The sequence below is a fragment of the Melopsittacus undulatus genome, chromosome 3 (assembly GCF_012275295.1).
Source record: "Melopsittacus undulatus isolate bMelUnd1 chromosome 3, bMelUnd1.mat.Z, whole genome shotgun sequence".
Classification (NCBI taxonomy): Eukaryota; Metazoa; Chordata; class Aves; order Psittaciformes; family Psittaculidae; genus Melopsittacus; species Melopsittacus undulatus.
In genome coordinates, this window is record NC_047529.1 from 90915148 (window position 1) to 90933096 (window position 17949).

The following is a 17949-nucleotide window of genomic DNA, read 5'->3' on the forward strand; positions in this document are numbered from 1 at the left end:
GTTCCCTCTCAGCGCCTCGTACCGGATAGAGAGGGGCGACACCGACGGGTGGACTACGCCTCCCAGAGTGCACCGCGCGCGGCCGCCACGAGGGGACGGGGCTCCGGCCGAATGCTAATGAGCCGAGGGGGCCAGGCCGGCGCCTGCGCCGTGCTGCGCTGGTGGCGCATTTTCCCCCAACAGGGGAAGGTGGCGCCCGGCGGAGCGGAAGGGGGCGGTACTCTGGCTGCCGCCACTCGTGGAGCGGGGACTGCTCGGGGGAGCGGCTCCGGCTGGCGGCGGAGGCTAGGTGAGCACGGTTGCCCTTTCTTTGGCCGTAGTGGAACGAGGTGCTGTCGCCGCCTGGCGCGGGGGCCTAAGAGGAGCTAGTCTTTCTTCTCCCCCCGCTATTCGCGGGGACGGGTGGCAAGGGCGACCCTGTCTGAGGTGGGGGGGGGAAGGGAAGTAGGTCCCGCGGCCGCTCCGCCTAGGAGATGTTGGCGGGCTGCCCGGGAAGGGGCTGAAGGGAAGGGGGGCCGGCGGCCTCCGTTAGTGTTGGGCGGCGCCGGCGGTCGGCGGCGCTATTGCTGGGGCGGGCTGACCGGGCTCTCGGGAGCTGGGGCTGCGCCGGGCTGGTGACGGGCGGCGCTTCCCTCCCTGGCGGGGGCCGAGCCCGGTTGGCAGCAGCGCAGATCAGAAAATGGGGGTGGACAGCGGGTAGGGGGAGCGAGGAGTCCGCGGCTCTCGGTCTCAGTTTATCTAAAATGGCGCTGGTGAGGCTGGGCTGCTTGCCTTGGCGTTGTGGGAGTAGCTGGAGAGGCTCTGCCGCTTCCTTCGCGGTTACGTATCTATACTATGTTGAGCTACGAAAAATGAATTCTGTGTCTTTTGTATTGACTGTCGTATTGGGCAGGGGTTAGACATCTGCGAGCAGGGTAACAACTTCACTTTCTTTGTGAAATGTGAGTTTTCATCACGTATTGCAGTGATTCAGAAGTAGTCACGATTTCTGCCGACTCGTTTTCTACCCTCGGGTCAGCCTGAATCTTAAAATGCCTTCCCGTCTGCGTGCAGTCACACCATAGTGCCAGAACTTGGACAGTCCTGGTATTTTTGTCCAGTTTCCATAGCATTCATGCTCAATTATACTGGAAGTCCTGTTAAAATCGAAGTACAGTTCCAGCAACAGTATGTTTTTGTTGTTCTAGCGTTAGTGTTGAAATGGTAACTGTGAAAAGCCGCTTGTTTACTCAGTTGCATCTTCGGGGAAAGTGAATGACTATCATCCCACAGATGGGAAGTTGCCTATCTTGAAGATGAATACAAGATTTTGTTCGATGTCAGCCTAGGAGAGCTTGTGAAGAGGACTCTACTAATTAGAATGAGGATGGGGACCAGGGTGACAAGAATCCTGTCCAAATACCTGTTGGATTAAGAGCCTTGATAGCCTCTTTGAAGCAATACGCCTTCGCAACAGTGTCTGTGTATTCCTGAAACAAACATTCTCATTTCTGCACTCACCTCTTTGGGGCTTTTCCGCACACACTGGTTACAATGAAGCCAGTGTCTGGTGCACTAAATTCTCTGATGGATCCGATTACACGTCTCTGCTCTCTTTATTTTGCTGTGTAACTGTACTGTGATGGTAGCCCCTGAGATGGCGATGCTTTTAAAAAAGCTGTTTAACCTGGACTGTTCCAGTGATCACATTCCCCTAATTTTGGGAAGGAGGAGACTGTTCTGCAGATTGGAAGGGTTGGGATGAGAAATGAAGATTTTTATTTCAGTATAGCCTAGAATTAATTTTATTTGCGTGTTCTCTAGAAAACTCCTGATCACAGCTTCAGGTATTGTTTTAAAGTAGTTCCAACTTATGGAAGCCCATGTCACCATCTTATTTTAGTGTGTTGTGTATTTTCAAAGTGATCATTAGAGAGGAACTTCGTTACAGTCCAAAAGACCGTTCTAGGGACGTTCTGTTGTGATTGTATGGCCTGTGCCCATAACAGATGTTCTATGTGTTTATGTGGGGATACTGAGAAATAACTGGAAACGTAATTTAGTCATGCATTTGAATTGAAATGCAGTAAGTCTGTGTACTGCTTTAAAAGGCAAAATGACCTTAACTGCTTTAATCCTTTGAATAGGGGCACATGTAATCAATTCTTGCGCTTTCACTAACAAAAGGCTTTGCATTTCCATTCATTGATTAACTCCTGGCAGTTTTACTTCCCTACCCCCCCCCCCCCCCCAAGTGCTGACTGAGATCTTGTCTCTAAATGTCTTTACTCAGAAAACTTTCTTTCTGCAACACTGTAACTTCCATAGTAAATTGGTTAGTCACCTATGCAGGAAACCTTAATATCAAGCATTTCCCAAGTGTGTCCGATGTGATAACTTTGTGCAAAGAGCAGTTAATTACAAGTTTCACATCATGTTATTCATGCTTACAGACCTTTATGAGCAACTTCGTTTACATAGTTATCAAGCATCTGTTTCTTTGGGTAAGCTTTGGAGAGGTTCTGTTCACTGTTCTTGTTTGGGTGGATGTGTTAGACATGTAGCTGTCTGAATAATCAGACCATTTGTCTTTTCCTTAGTGGAGGTTACCTATTGCTTCACTTAAAGGTAGTTTAGCAGTCTAGAAAAGTTTAAGTGTAGTGATTAAAACTAAGTTACAATGCACTCTTTGTCTGTTAGAGCTTTTTTGCCTCCCTTTTATTTAAAAAAATAAAAACCTTCGCCCTTGTGGGAGAAGTGCCTGACTGATTTTCTGCTCATAAGAAGCATTTTGGGTAGACCAGTATTAGTTTTGTGCCAAAAGGTGCAAATATTTAGTTTGATACTGTGTAATACTAGAGAATTTCATGTCTTAGTGTCCTACAGACAGGCAAGAAACCTGGTAGGCTGACGGAGAGGAAAGACTTCTAATACCTACTTTTAAGCAGAAACTTTATAGAGGAACAATTCCAACCCTAACATCTCTTTCCAGCAATGCACTTTCAATTCTAAACCACTGTGTGGCTTTTTGACAAATAATAGCCACATGACAGTTTAAGTTGATAGTGTCATTATTTCTACCAGTTTCTTTATGCTTAACATCTGGGGCTAGACTATGATAATCATTTTGGTTTCACTTCCTCACTGAAGTCCCTTGAGACTTATCTTTGATATTTAAGGGTACAGTTTGACAGCTGACTCTCCTTACTGGCTTAAAAGCAGTTTCTATCCGTTTAGCTATACCAGTAACCTGACAATAAAACAGGGAGTCAAGGGTGTCAGATCTGATTTAGATTACTTCGCGGCCTGACCACACTAGTTATCAGTTGTGCTGGCATACCATGGGATAAGGTGGAAAGGCTATACTGCTTTGCTATGGCATTAGTGCTAAGAAACTATGCAAAGCTTTCCCAAAAGGTGCAGTCTTATGAGCATTTTGTTGGCAGCTGTGTTTGCTTAAATAGCCTTTCCTGCCCCTGAAGTGCTGATATATTTGATTAACATATACAGTGAAGCAAATAAAGGAGTTGATCCAAACCTAAGTTTGGAAAATGGTTATCAGTGCAGATCCCAACTTTGGACTGCTGCAGATACTTATGGGTGTAGAGGGTGGGAATAGAAGTAGACAGGAACTGATAGAGTTATAATGAAAGGGAAAAGTCATGAATGCTAGAGAATACCAGTTTGTCCAGGTAGCTTAAGAGGAAGCAGTGATCTTAATGTTGATCGTCTGAGCTTTTGATGTGAGAGTACTGCTGGATTACTTTGAGCAAGTGTGGAATTTAGTTTTTCTCTTCATGTTAGCCACCCCTCTTAATGTAACTGTTAAAAATGCATCAGTCCATACTTATCTAATTAAAATATTTTAATGTATACTTTATATAATTTTCAGATGCTCCAGGGGCAAAAAGCATAGCATTTTCAAGATGCTATCTAAGTGGCTGAGAAATTATGCTGAAGTAGCATAAGACTTTATGCTCTTGCTGCAGTTCCTGTCTTAAAATGACATTAGAAGAGTTGGTTTTGAGCTGCTGCATCTGCAGTGCAGCAAGGAAGGCTAGAGGTGAAAGGACAGAAAATCTATTACAGAAAAGAGTCTGGAAAAAATGCAGATATAGATGACCAAAGTTATGTGAACTGAAACATAATCAATAGACAATTGTTGAGCTATGTAGGGGTTGGATTGTGAAAGATTGCTCCTAAAAGTCTATTACCTATATAATATATGGGAAAGCCTATAAAGATGTCTTTATGCTGAAACAGAGGTAAGAAAATAGTATATTCCTGTTCTGCCTTCTAAAACAGAACCTAAGAATTCTATCAGAAGGCTGAAGCTGGTGTACAACTTACTGAAGTTGCCTTGGTGTGATGTATTTTTCTGCTCTTGGACATCTCTACTTTTGTATGGGGAAAGCATTTAAGGAGGTCTAATCAGAGTAGTCATATGAGGTTATGTATGTGCTGTCTCCTTTAAAGTGGACTTTCATTGCTGCAAATGCTGATGTTTCAATTACTGAATGCTCCAATACATAAAAGAGCAAACAAAGTCCAGGAATTGGTTTAAACTATTCATGAATAGAGGAAACTCTGTTTAGTACATATGCTTGTTTCTTTTCTAAATGAAATCTGGGGAAATTAACTGAAAGTGCCATGTGCAAAGTTGAAGTATTTGCACCCAACCTTGAAGTCAGCTGACTTTTTATTAATTGCATGCATCTACTTTTTACTTCTCTAATTTTTGGTCTTAATAGTGTTAAATAACACTTTCTTTAACAGTGAACTACCTCTTATGAAATAAAGAAATGGATGGGATGGATGAAACTTCTAAAAGAATCCTAGAGCCATACCAGTACTTACTTCAACTGCCAGGCAAGTTTCTTTGTACTGTGTTGTTCTTAAATATCAAAAGCATTTTCATAGCAAGTATAAGTTGGGAAGTTTATCCATTCTTGTTTTGTGGATTGAAAAGTAATTAAAAGCAACACTTTTCAGTACTTGTGTGTGTTCTTTTCTTCCTCTTGTAGAACCACTTTCTGAGATTGCTACAATAGCTCTTGAGTCTGTTGCAGTGTAAGTAGTTTTTCAGTTACTCTGTTCTCCAGAGTAGCTGACTTGCTACTTTTTACAACTGTGAAGGACAAATACTAAGGAGTTGAGCCCATTCTTAAATAGCAAAACAGCAGCCTGAATTTATCAGCTTCCTGTACTGGACCCAGTGGGTCATGTTTATTTTTGTTGAAAGTGTGTGTTTTCATTTGTGTAATTTGTTCTGCTGGCATGTGTAGAGCCAGGTATTTTTTCAGCAAATTTCGGCTGTCCCTGGGTGGTGTCACTTCCCAGAGAATCAGCCAGTCCTTGTCTAGTACTGGGTCACTAGAAACACAATTAGATTATTTTTTCAGTCTTGAATGGTGCATATTTTAGCGTAATTCAGGATGCAGTTTGATAAAGAACTACTGTATGGATATGCATGTCAGAAGCCTCTTTGAAAAGTCAGATTGCTTGTTGTGGCTTTTACTTGTGCACCTAAAGTGTAAGGAAGACCATATAATCTGTCAAAGTGACTAACTTTGGAAAAATAGTAGTGGAACTACTTTGCCACTGGGACTATTGTATCATTGTCTGCTGTCCAGCTTTTATTGCATACTGGTGGAGTTAAGGATGATCCAAAATACGGTGAATATTAAGGAAAATAATTCTGACAAAAATTATATCTGGCTAGGGTAGAAGACCTTCTGTCTGGACGTGTAGGAAAATGAATCACAGGCACAGTGGTTTTTGCACATCTTCAACAAGACCTGTATATCAGTATAGTGGGTCTCAAGTCATTATACCTGTGTGTAATTTAATTATTGATCTCTGCAAATACTCAGGATTGTCTTGTCTACAGTAGTGATTATTTGGCTTGACAGTTAGCACTCCATGAGTTGAAAAATAAGAAAAGGAAAGAACTTGGCAGTAACATGTCCTTTTAATGCCAGAAAGCTCATTTCCCATATCTTCACAGTGTATTGTTTTTAGGTATGTTGAGCTAAGTTTTGCTGGAGAATTTGCTAGAGAATACCTCGAGAATGAGCCTACAATGTTCTAGAGAGCTTTCTAAGAGCTGGTCCCAAAGAAACTTACTTTCCTCAAATGCTATCTTTAGGTGTACTTTTTGTTTGGTTACATTATCTCATATAACCAATGTATATTGTAACACCTGTGTAGCTTTAGTTGCTACAAATTTCTTAAGCTATTGTAGATAACATCAAGAAAAGCTCAGCTTCCTAATAGGAAATATACAACAACCAAAAAGTGTCCCCCAGAAAAGGCTTCCATAAGCAAAAGTGTTTGACCAATAGCTCTTCAGTTAGCTTTCACTTTAAATTATGCATCTAGGATATACACTAAACCTTTCCACCTTCTGTGGCTAAACTCCTATACTTTTGAGTGAGTTCAACCCTGATTGCTTTAAACTGATGGTTTACATAATGTTATACTACTGATAGTGCAAGAGTTTTATATTGTCCTGCTAAAGTATCATAAATCCGATTGTGTGCTTTAACATGATCTCTTCCTAATTTAGTTTACCTTTTGGAGAAGGTGAGAGGTAAGATATACCTCTCTCTATGCAGAAATACCTGTATATCTGTGGAAAAATGGTACAGAGTGACAGGTGAAGCAGAGAGGGTTTTTACAGTCATATAGCTGGATGTTTACTATTTTTGAAGCACTGGCATTGCCCAAAGTCAGCTCAGTAGAGCATTGCCATCCTAGTTTATAGAAGTGTTCTGTTTAACCTAGTATTGTGACTTTCAGTCATGTAAACAAAGTGCAATACACAGGATTAATTTTCACAAATTCCAGTATGGTTCGTCTCAAAGTGGCCTGATTCACGCATATGATAAACCTTTTATCTTGGAGTGGCTGCATTAACACCAGTAGCTGGTTTTTGCAGCATTAAGAAGTATATGAAATTTCAGCCGCAGTAAAACTGTTGTGATCAACAGCTTTCTTTTGAAAGGGATAGGCTCTGATCCTATTCATAACTGTACATCTTTGCTTTCATGTCCCTCTGGCCCTGATTGCCATCTTTCCTAGGCTTTTTCAGCAGGCTAAACAACAAAGACTGGCTTCTGGTTTTAGCTTTTTCTTCTGGGCTGTTGAACTTGACTAGCTTGGTGAAGGAGTTAAGCACCAGAAGGCATGATCTCTGCCACTGGCACAGCTACACTTGGCACATCAGAGGCTTCAACTTGGGTAAATTTCCTGAGGGAGACTGTATGTCTCGAGTATCTGAGCTGCAGAGATGCCTGAGGGAGCCCACTGAGACAGAAGAAAGCGATATCCCTGCACCTGAAAGATGTGTGCACTGGTAGAAAATGTGTCACAAAGCAAAGGAGCAGTGGAAGAGGGTCAGCAGGCGGCACAGCATCAGAAATGACAAAAAGAGCAAGACCTTGCAGGTTCAAGAGCCTGAAACATCCAGGTATATTGAAGGAGGGGCAAGAACAGTCTGTGCATGTCACATTGGGAAATGGAGATTCCCACAATGGTGAAGACTGGGAGCTGATGGCTTCTGGCACTAGGAGAAAGCTATCTGTTCCTCGAGCAGATGTGCAATTGCCAAATAGGTTTAGTGCACTGAAGGAAGGCGCAAAGCTGGGAGCTTTATATACAACAAAGCATCAGATCAGCACCTGGGCAGCAGCAAGTGATACTAATGGGGAGACTGACTCCTGCAAGGAACAGAGCTTCTGTCTTAGGGAGATTTGCTGTTTCTGGATAGTTCTGATCAGGGATGCTATAAAGGAACTGCCAAGGTGTGTTTCACCCTCAGAGTACTTAACTCTGCAGTTCTTCCACTTGAGCACTAGTGGATATAGCAAGAGGATGCCTGGAGCTTATCAGGCATCGCTATGTGGCTTTTGGAATGAAGGCCAAGGACACAGGAAGCAGGTGGCTTTTATCCATTAACCTCAACCATGCTCCCCTTATCATTAAGAGGAACAAACAGGTCCTGCGTATCAACAAGTGGTTAGTTGAGTTTTATGTCCATGGGACTCCATTTGTAGGTCAAAGACTACTAGGAGGAGATAGCATCCATCTACCCGAGTCAGGGCAAAAATTTCTGCAAACAGGCTGAACAATCTGGTGAGAAAGGACTTAAACTAAAAATTACAGTATAGGGGAATGACTACACACCGTCAAGTAAAAAAACAGTGAACAAAATGGTGTAGGCTGATGGGGACAAAAGCGGCATCTTGTAATCAACAGTGCAGAGCTGAAGGCAGCCCGTCATAGGTGTATGTACTCAAACAAGGAAGTATGAACAGGACAACATGATGGGAGAAGCTCTCACTTTTTTTTTTTTCCAGGAACTGTGCAGGACTGGGTGCTTCTCTGATGTGCCTGTACACAAATGCATGGGGAATAAACAGGAGGAGCTAGAGGTCTGCATGCAGTTACAGGGCTGCAGTTTAATTGGGGTATCTAATGTGGGATAGCTTGCACAGCTGGAGTGCTGCAATGGATGTTGGACTGCCTAATAAAACAATTGGGGTAAAGAGGGGTGGGAATTGCTTTTTATGTGAAAGGGCAACTGAACTGCATGGAGCTCTGCCTTCAGGCAATAAGCCTGTTGACAGCTTGTGATTTAAGATTAGAGGGCAGATCAATAAGATGACACTATAGTGAGTCTTTGCTACAGACTGCCTAAGCAAGAAGAAGTAGATGAGGCCTCCAGACAACTGGAAGAGTCCTCATATTTAGAGGCACTGGTCTTCATGAGAGACTTTAGCTTAGACTCAGTATCTTGTAGAAGCAGCAACCAGCAAGGCACAGGAAATCCATGAGGATTCTGGAATGCATCAATGACCACTGCTGACAGAGGTGATCAAGGAGCAGATGAAGGAAGGCTTTGTGCTGGATCTCACACTTAAAAACAAGAAAGAATTGGTTAGGACTTGAAGACTGGAGGCAAGCTTAGCTGCAGTAACCATGCAGTAACCATTTTGGATCCTGAGGAGAAGGAACAAGGCAAAAATCAGGATCACAATCCTGGACTAATTAACCCTATTTTGAATAGAGGACTTAAGCTAGACAATTCTACAGTGACCTTAAATCTGTCACAAGTGGCTATCCAGATTTAGAAATGCATGTGCTTGCTCTCTTTGCTTGTCTTTCTGCAGTTCACTTATGCTGGCTGCAGTGTTTTTGTAGCTGTGTGGGGAGGTCTGCTTGGGGAATTTATCCATTTAGCCTTAATCCATCAGAGGACAGAGGTAAATGTGGAAATGTACAAGACAGCTAAGGTAATAGTTTGCTTTGTCTAGAAGGGCAGTGCCCCCTTTCTCTGTCTCAGCATCCGCTGCTTACCCTGTACTAACTGGCAGATCCACTTCATAAGCTGATTCAGTATCTAAAGCTGGCAGAAAGCTAACCTAGCAGAAGAGTCTTCTGCTGGTGTAATAAGTTGAATTAGCTTGGTGAGGCTCTAATGAGAGCTAGGTTGATAGTCCCTCTCTTCTTGCCCAAGCTGTTCTAGCCCTTTTATGTACCCTCACTATCAAGAGGGGTGCTGCCCTAACAACATAATTTATAGTCACTTCACTGCAGCAAGAGTGAAGAAGTACTAATCAGGAGTATGTCTGGAGCTGGAAGTCTGTGGGTTTTGGATATGTACCCTGTCACAAGAACAATTGTGCATATAGAGAGTAAGTCAAGCTGATTTTTTTTTTTATAGAAGCATCTCATCTATCTGAAGAGTCGGGAGGGATTATCCTCCATACATCTTTAACTTGATTTTTGTTTTAAAGATAAGGGGTTTATATTCTTATTTGTAGGAGGAATTTCATCAGAGTGAATCTGCTATATTCTGATTTTTTATTTTTTTTCCCCTCACCTTTTCCACCCAGCATTTCTAGTGAGAAAATCTTTCTATAGTTACTGATTGATTTGGGTAATATTGGGATCTTAAACAGATTAAACAAAATGCATTTAGCATAACTGTAATAAAAGCTTGATGCAGTTATGTCTATTACTATAGTTCTATATAGTAGGTAGAGTGTCTAATTTTAGGAGTTAGACCTCTATATTCTTCAGTTTCACAATAGCCTTCCTAAAAATAATTAACAGAGCATGACACTTAACACCAAAGAAATGGGATAATTCTACCAGTGTCAAGTTTTACTCCTTTTAATTTTGTCCTAGTGTCCTTGTATTGTTGCCCTGCTCAGTGTGGGGAGAGGAAAGGTGTGTGGCAAGGAACAGAGGCTTCTGCATTTAGGCTTTTGAGACCAGAAACCAATACCATTCTATGAAATAAGAAGCACCTTTTGTTATTCTTTTCTAATGAAAAACAGAAGATGGTGGTGACAGGAAGCAGTGGAAATGTTTGGGAATTGAGACAGAAATTGAAGCCCTTTGAGCCAGGGAGTAAAAGCCCAAACCACAAAGCTATTGCCTACCTGGTGGTGACTTAATTAGAGAAAGAAATACCCTCAGTCCAATTTCTGTGGTGTATCACTGCAAGTGAATCTTTACCCCTTTTTATTATTCTGTTCTGTATGTGCTGGTCACACAGCAGTAGAGAAGCCTTAGGGAGAGATTCAGCTGTTGAAATTTCTTTAGTGCTATGGGCAAGATGGCATCATCAGCACGAGGACTAATATTGCAGAATCCTTAAGCTGTGTCTCAGTAGATCTTGAGTAATATGCAACCCATTGTCTAGGTTGCACTGCATTGGAATTTAAAGCTTTTATTCCAGGTGCCTTGTTGATGTGAGCTATGTATGCAGAGCTGTTTGTCTTGCAGTTATTTGAAGATCTTGCACGTAGCTGAGTTTCCCAAAGTTCAGAGCAGCATTGTCTCAGTGTGGGTAGGGAGTGACTTCATTTCATATTGATCATCAGTATGTGACTCCTAACAATTTATTAAAGAAAGCTGACATCGATGGGTTAACTTCTATTAAAATTTTATGTAAAATGTATCTGGATTAAACAGTAATGATTGTTTTAACACTGAACTTGGAGTTTTGATCTTTCATCCCTATGAAACAGGGTGACTGCTTGGCTCCACCAACCTAGGTTTAGCCAAAGCAGAACAAATCCTATTATTTTTTAAGTAGATTCCTTGTGTCTAAGATAAATGCGAGTTATTGGAAAGTTCTGTTCAAAATGTTCAGATTTTTTTTTAGAGTTACTAAATATATCAAATATCACTTGTGTTTTACAAATTGTCAGTAGCAAGTAAAGAGTACTACAGGAGAAAGACCTAAAAATGGAGACAAATAGATTTTCAACAAATCCATATCTTCAACTAATGAGTCATAACTGAAACTTCTTAATCTTTTACATACACAAAATCAACATGCCTACCAAGCTAGGGTTTACTTTCAGAAGTAGTAAATTGATCTGTACATGTTACCAACACTGTCAGGATCACTTACTAATTAAACTGCCAAAACTAAATATAGTAACTGTAAATGTGCACTTCTCATATTACTGTGAAATGTTTGAAACTGATATAATTGATGCTCATACAATGAAGTAACAAGGTAACCCACTAGGATGTGCTTTCTGCTTTCAGGTGACCACACCGATCAGTTTACTGGTCTCAGATCAGCTGTAGTTAAGACAAACTGTTTTCCCTAATAATGAATTTTATGTGCTTTTTATAAATGTCTGTAATATTTTTATTGTAGGTAAGCAAGTGAGAACCAAACTGTCACAGGCCTTTAATCACTGGCTGAATGTTCCGGAAGATAAAATACAGGTACTGGCTAATTACTTTAAAGGGCTATTAATCTTTCTTCCAAGACTACTGGAAACAGATGATTCTCTTACATAGCATAAATGATCAGCAGTCTTAAATGTACTAATTTATGAACACGTTAAGCTTTCAGGAAGACAACTTTAGGGCAAAGCTTTGACTGTTATGTAACACTAAAAAAGTTACTTCCATGGGTTGTCCAATGTAGTATAGTTACTTAGTACCAAGTGTACTCAACCTGTTAAGTTGTAGATAAGCAGCTACCATTGTTACCCACACTGGGTTTTCAAAGACTTATGAAAGAAACTAGACAGTTGCCTTGTAAACTACACAAATATAATGGTTGAAAAAAAAAATCTTTTGGTTTTGAGACAAAAATATCAAAGAAATAAACTTTATAAAGCACTATTTATTCTGGACCTGAAACTGGACTTCTTATTCAGTCCAGAGTCCTCTAATGAGAAGCTTTAAACTAGGATTTCTTCTTCCCTTTTGCTTGTCCTTCGGACAGAGCTATATAAGATGTATGGCTGTGTATTTATACACTGTGGCTTGTCAAATGAAAACTTATCTTGGTTAGACTACAATTTTGCTAAACTGCATTCGGAGATTGCAAAATATTCTGCATCCAAGACAACATAAGGCATTAAAATAACCAATTACGGTTTTGGACACTTATCAAGTTGGTCCTTAGTTAGTTTCATTAACTGTTCACAGAAGTACGTTTGGAGTTTGTGAAGGAGTCTTCTTCCATGTGGCTTAAGAGAAGTACTTAGTCCTCAAATATCAAAATGGTCAAAGTTACATAAACAATGGAAGATGCTGCATTCATCATCTTGTAACTCTTCTATATTCCAACCTGTCTCTCTAATTTTTAGACAGATTTATTCTGGCTTCCACTAGACACATCTTACACTATGCTCAGCTATGCATTCAAATACAATGTATTATATAGCAACCTATGTATTGTATGCATAGGTTTAGTCTAATTTGGTAGATCAGAATTCAAACTGGAAGAAGCCTCTGGAAGCTATCTAGGGCACCCCCCTGTGTAAAGCACATCTTGCTCCCTACCTACTTAAGGTTTTTGGGATCCTTGCTGAGTTTTGAAAACATGAGGATGTAGATTCTGCAGCCTCAGGGCCTATCTTCCCATGACAAGAAACTTTCATTCTGTTCAACTGGGATTCCTTATGCTGCAGTCTGGCTGTTGTCTTCCTCTGAGCACCCATGACATGGACTCATCTTCTTTCATGTGCTATAGTTAACTAAAGCAGCAGTGCCTCTGTATGAACAGAAGTTACCAGTTCTACCTGTTACATTTAAACTGTCAAACTTTAAGCATTTTTGAAAACTTGGACCACTTATTCTGGTTATCTTTATAAAGAAAACTGATGTTTTAATATTTCCTTTACCACATAAGTTGTTTGTGAGGGAACTTGATCTTTTTATTATTTGGGTCATTTGAGGACAAAACCAAGACCCTGCCATCTGCAGTCTGCAATTATTACTTCTTTTGTGCATACTTGTACCAATTTTAATAACTTAAGGTTATTGAAGTCTGAAGGACCACCTCTAGTCATCTTTTTGCCATGTATCATAATCTTTCTAAGATGTCCCAGGTGTCTAGCAGCCTGATTCCTTTCCAGCTATTTGTATTTCTTTTATTAAAAATCTGAATTTTGGCACTCACTATTGTATGGGGTTTTTTTTCCACCTTACATCATTTGTCTACATGTAGTTTTAGATGATACAGTTGAGGCTACTGTTCCTTGGTAGTTGATTTTACTATTGGCTGCCACCATTTCACACTTTTCCCAGAAAAGTGGTTTCTTGCTCCTCACCCTGCACTGAGACACTTCACCTTGCTGAATTAGAGAACACTGGGTTTGTCAGATGAACTTTCTTCTAAAAAGGCACTGAAATAGCCTAGTACAGAGCCAAGCAAATTTTAAACCTATTGCAAGAAGGGAGATAGAAATCTGTGTGTCAGAGTGATAGTGCAGCAGCTACTGATTGGATAGGCTTAGGTTATAAGAAGGCATAACACTCTGTGCTTGCTCTTCAGCTTTCATTATGAAGAGCAGTCTTTTCATTTCCTCAGGCGACTTCCTCATGTCTTCTAAAATAAGCTTGCCCCTTTTTTTTTTTTTTTTTTGGCTGTCTGAACTTTTTTGGTTCTTACTTTCAACTCTGAAGCATTTTTTACATTGTCTTTTCAGTTCACAATATAACTTAATTCAAGCACTCAGTCATGAAGCACTGTTTCAATTAAACCTTAAATGTCTAGAAGCTGCAAAAGTTCATCAAACTGACAGCATGGTGAAATAGGTTAATAAGAGAAATTCTGGAATAGGCTTATCTGAGGAACTTGCCAGAGAACAGGGAGACTTCCCTGATACTACTGAGAATGAGAATGACATAATGGACAAAAAGAATACCCAGACAAATAGGTATGCAAAGTTGCTTTCAGTATCTACTTTATCCTCTGACTTGAAGTCAGTGGGCAGCAATATAACTTCACAGGTCAAAGTGGGCCTCACTTCTAACTGGTAGAAGAGTCATTAGTGTTTCTTGAGTAGGTTGTTCTTGCATCTATATCTGGGACAAACAGTTGGATTGCTGGGGTTTGGGTTTTAGTCTGTGGGACACTGGTCACTGAATACTAGGTGGCTTGATGCTCAAGAAGGTGCTTGCAGTAAAGTCCTTCCTACAACATCCACCAAATAGGACCATACTAGGTACTAGCCACTATTTAATGGTGGCCTTAGTATTTTTTAGAAGCAGGGGTTTTTGATGAATATTGACTGAGGGCAGTATTTGTAGCTAGCAAGTGTCACTGGTTTGTTAGCTTTAAAACACATATCTTAATGTGTTTTGCAGTGGGTTTATACAGCATGCAGTTTCATGTGCTTAAATTTATTGCCATATAAGCAGGTGCTGCATACAGCTGTTATCTGCATAGCAGCTGTGCAATAAAAACTGTATATAGTAAATAATAAATAGATAATAACAGTTAATTAAGAGTTAAAAATTTATTTTTTTTTGTTCAATTGTCCTGGTTTGGAATTAAGGTTCACTTTTAGTCAAATGTAGTCAGCTACAAGCTTGATGTTTTAATTAGTCTGTGTACCTCAGGTGATATATGATATTGGTTCACCTAGTAACAAGCAGTAAAGTAAGCATTTAGGAAGCTTTCCTAAAAGTTGTAGCTGTCATCTTTCTGTCAAGAATTCTCCAAATGATGTTTCAGAGAGAATAGTCTATCTTCTAAGAATTCAGTACTGAAGTTAACTGTACAAAGCGTGGGGGAAGAAAGGTGAACTCTCCGTTTATGAAAACAAGGTTTACAAATATGAGTGATACCCAACACTTGTAAGAACTGACCTTGGAGACCTCAAGTTAGTGCATCTACACTTGTCACAACATTGTGTTGCTTTTCCTCTGTTCATGTTTCCAGTAATGGTTACTGCATTGAATCCTAGACAATGGCATATTTTGGAACTGTAGCAACCATGAAGAGGAGCATGCAAGTGGAAACTTTTCAGGGAGTAAGTTCACTTTGAATCTGAAAACGTTACACAAAAGACCACAAGATCCAGGACTTACAGCAAACAGGGTCATAAATCTGTATTGATGGTAGAAGCAGAGGAGTCTCACTGATAGAGAATACCATTCTTTAAAACCTTGTCCCTTTTAAAAATGGTTTTGCGAAACTGGAGGTTAAATTACAGTGGGAGACTTAGTAATTTTTCTCTTCTTGTAACAGGTTATCATTGAAGTGACAGAGATGTTGCACAATGCAAGCCTACTTGTGGATGATATTGAAGATAACTCAAAGCTGAGACGGGGCTTTCCAGTGGCACACAGTATCTATGGAATTCCATCTGTAATCAACTGTGCTAATTATGTGTATTTCCTTGGTTTAGAGAAGGTTTTAACCCTTGATCATCCAGATGCTGTTAAAGTTTTTACCCGTCAACTTTTGGAACTCCATAAAGGTCAAGGCTTGGATATTTACTGGAGGGATACTTACACCTGTCCTACGGAAGCTGAATATAAAGCTATGGTACTGCAAAAGACAGGTGGTCTCTTTGGATTAGCTGTAGGCCTCATGCAGCTGTTCTCAAATTATAAAGAAGACTTAAAGCCACTCCTTAACACACTTGGCCTCTTCTTCCAAATAAGAGATGACTATGCCAACTTACACTCCAAAGAATATAGTGAAAACAAGAGTTTTTGTGAAGACTTAACTGAGGGCAAGTTCTCATTCCCAACCATTCATGCCATTTGGTCAAGACCTGAAAGTACTCAGGTGCAAAACATTTTACGGCAAAGGACAGAGAACATAGATATAAAAAAGTACTGTGTACATTACCTTGAAAATGTGGGTTCCTTTGAGTACACTCGGAATACATTGAAAGAACTTGAATCTGAAGCCTATAAACAAATTGAATCACTTGGGGGGAACCCTGAGCTTGTAGCACTAGTAGAACAGCTGAGCAAAATGTTCAAAGAATCTGAAAATTAAAATACTTCTGGGGATGGATCAGAACTTTTTAAAAGGGAAAATAACCAGACTGTGAGAGGTGTCATAATCAGTCTTGTTTAAAACCCTCGTGTAGCCACATTACAGAAATTACTTTTAAAAGCAATTTGTCACTGAGTATTGAAATAGTTACCCTATTATCTATACACTCTTAACTATAACTGCTTGCAGATGGCTTTTTTTAAAGCAGATGTACTAGAACTGAAACAAGTTTTGAGTCTAAATGTAATCATCTTTATACAATCATTGACATTGTTTCAGGCCTAAAACTCTCATATCTTTAACCAGGCTACTATAGGTTTCTGGCTGAAATTGTATTAAATCAGAATTTACTGAATGTAATGTGCATTTTCAAACAATGTCCTAGTAAAACAAAATATTTGATGTTAAATAACAAGTTACTTTCAACCACAATGCACATAAAACTGTTGTGTGATATTTCAAAGTTAGACTTGCATAGATCAGATGGATCATCTTATGAAGTGAATATCCTATCTAGCCTCTGGGGATATTTTCAGGGGAGTGTGAATTACAAAAGATAGTATTTTATATGCAAATAAGACTAATGTTTAGTCTGAATATGTAGCTTTATAAAGTTTTCCAAGTACCTTACAGCAAAGATTCCATCATATCAGCAAAGCATAAATTTGCTGCTAATTCCAGCTCCACAGTGAATAATTTTAACTTTCTGGTTTTAGATTTCTAAACTATCAAGTATTTTGTAGATAGGAACTATGTAGTAGAGTTCATATATGTAACTGTAAATAGCAACATCATAAGCTGCTACTAGAAATGGAATGGGATTCACACTCTGTCACTTCAGAACACTGTAATAGGTGTAGGTCTTGCTAGTCTCTGCTTATAATTGAGAAGGGATTCTCCAGGAGGTAATTCATTAATGTCCTGAATTACTATTTAGAGGCATGTTACAGCTCTCTCTAAAGAGACAAGTTCTGTAAATTTTTGCTAAAACAAAGTGCAGTATCTTGTTCTACATGCTACAATACCACTTCAGTTTTGTTAATGGTTTAAATAGTACTTTAAAATTATGTATACTGACACAGCAAAATGGAACTGGAACTGAGAGCAAGATTGAAGGGCAAAGGCCAATAAGTGACAAAACCCTCTGCTTATCTATAGATAAATACATATACATAAAGGTGAACAAAATTTAAGCAGAGATGTTTGTTTCTTCTTAGCTGGGCTGGCTTTAATTGGGTTCAGTTCCTTTACTCTTCACAGCCACATAAAGCTTTGCTTGGGTGTAGGGAGGTAATGGTTCGGATGAAAGGCAGGACTGGTGCAGTCATCGGTGGTGTTGGCTCAAGCATATTCTCAAAAAAAATGGCCAGAGGTGCTTGGCTTCTGACAACTAAAGGATAGTTTTACACAGGTATTCATTTACTGCTCTGGGAAAGCAGGGAGAGTTATAGTCTCAACCTGCTGAGAAGACTAACTGAAGAAGGTTGCTGTAATGGCTTCCCTGGGCAGCTTTAAGGTGCTTCTGAAAGTGATCAAGCATGAAAAAATTCAGGATGACTGCTTTTAGTCAGAGACATTATGTAGTTATGGATGATAGCCTATCCCTTTTATCTGCATGCTGAGGAGGAATCTTTGCTCTGTGATTAGGCACAGAATGATAAATAGCCTTTTCACTCAATGTACCT

At 40.0% G+C, this 17949-nt stretch overlaps 1 protein-coding gene across 2 annotated transcripts; it reads left to right on the forward strand.

Annotated features, from left to right (window-relative positions):
* The first annotated feature begins 163 nt into the window (after positions 1-163).
* On the forward strand, positions 164-17010 carry GGPS1 (geranylgeranyl diphosphate synthase 1). Of its 2 annotated transcripts, XM_034060615.1 has the most exons (4): positions 164-289; positions 4756-4848; positions 11666-11736; positions 15503-17010. In XM_034060615.1, the coding sequence occupies exons 2-4, from the start codon at positions 4782-4784 to the stop codon at positions 16262-16264; spliced, it is 900 nt and encodes a 299-aa protein (XP_033916506.1). In that variant the 5' UTR covers positions 164-289; positions 4756-4781; the 3' UTR covers positions 16265-17010. The 2 variants fall into 2 exon arrangements, with proteins under 2 accessions (XP_033916506.1, XP_033916507.1); XM_034060616.1 differs by lacking the exon at positions 4756-4848 and having other exon boundaries at positions 217-289.
* Positions 17011-17949: the final 939 nt, after the last annotated feature.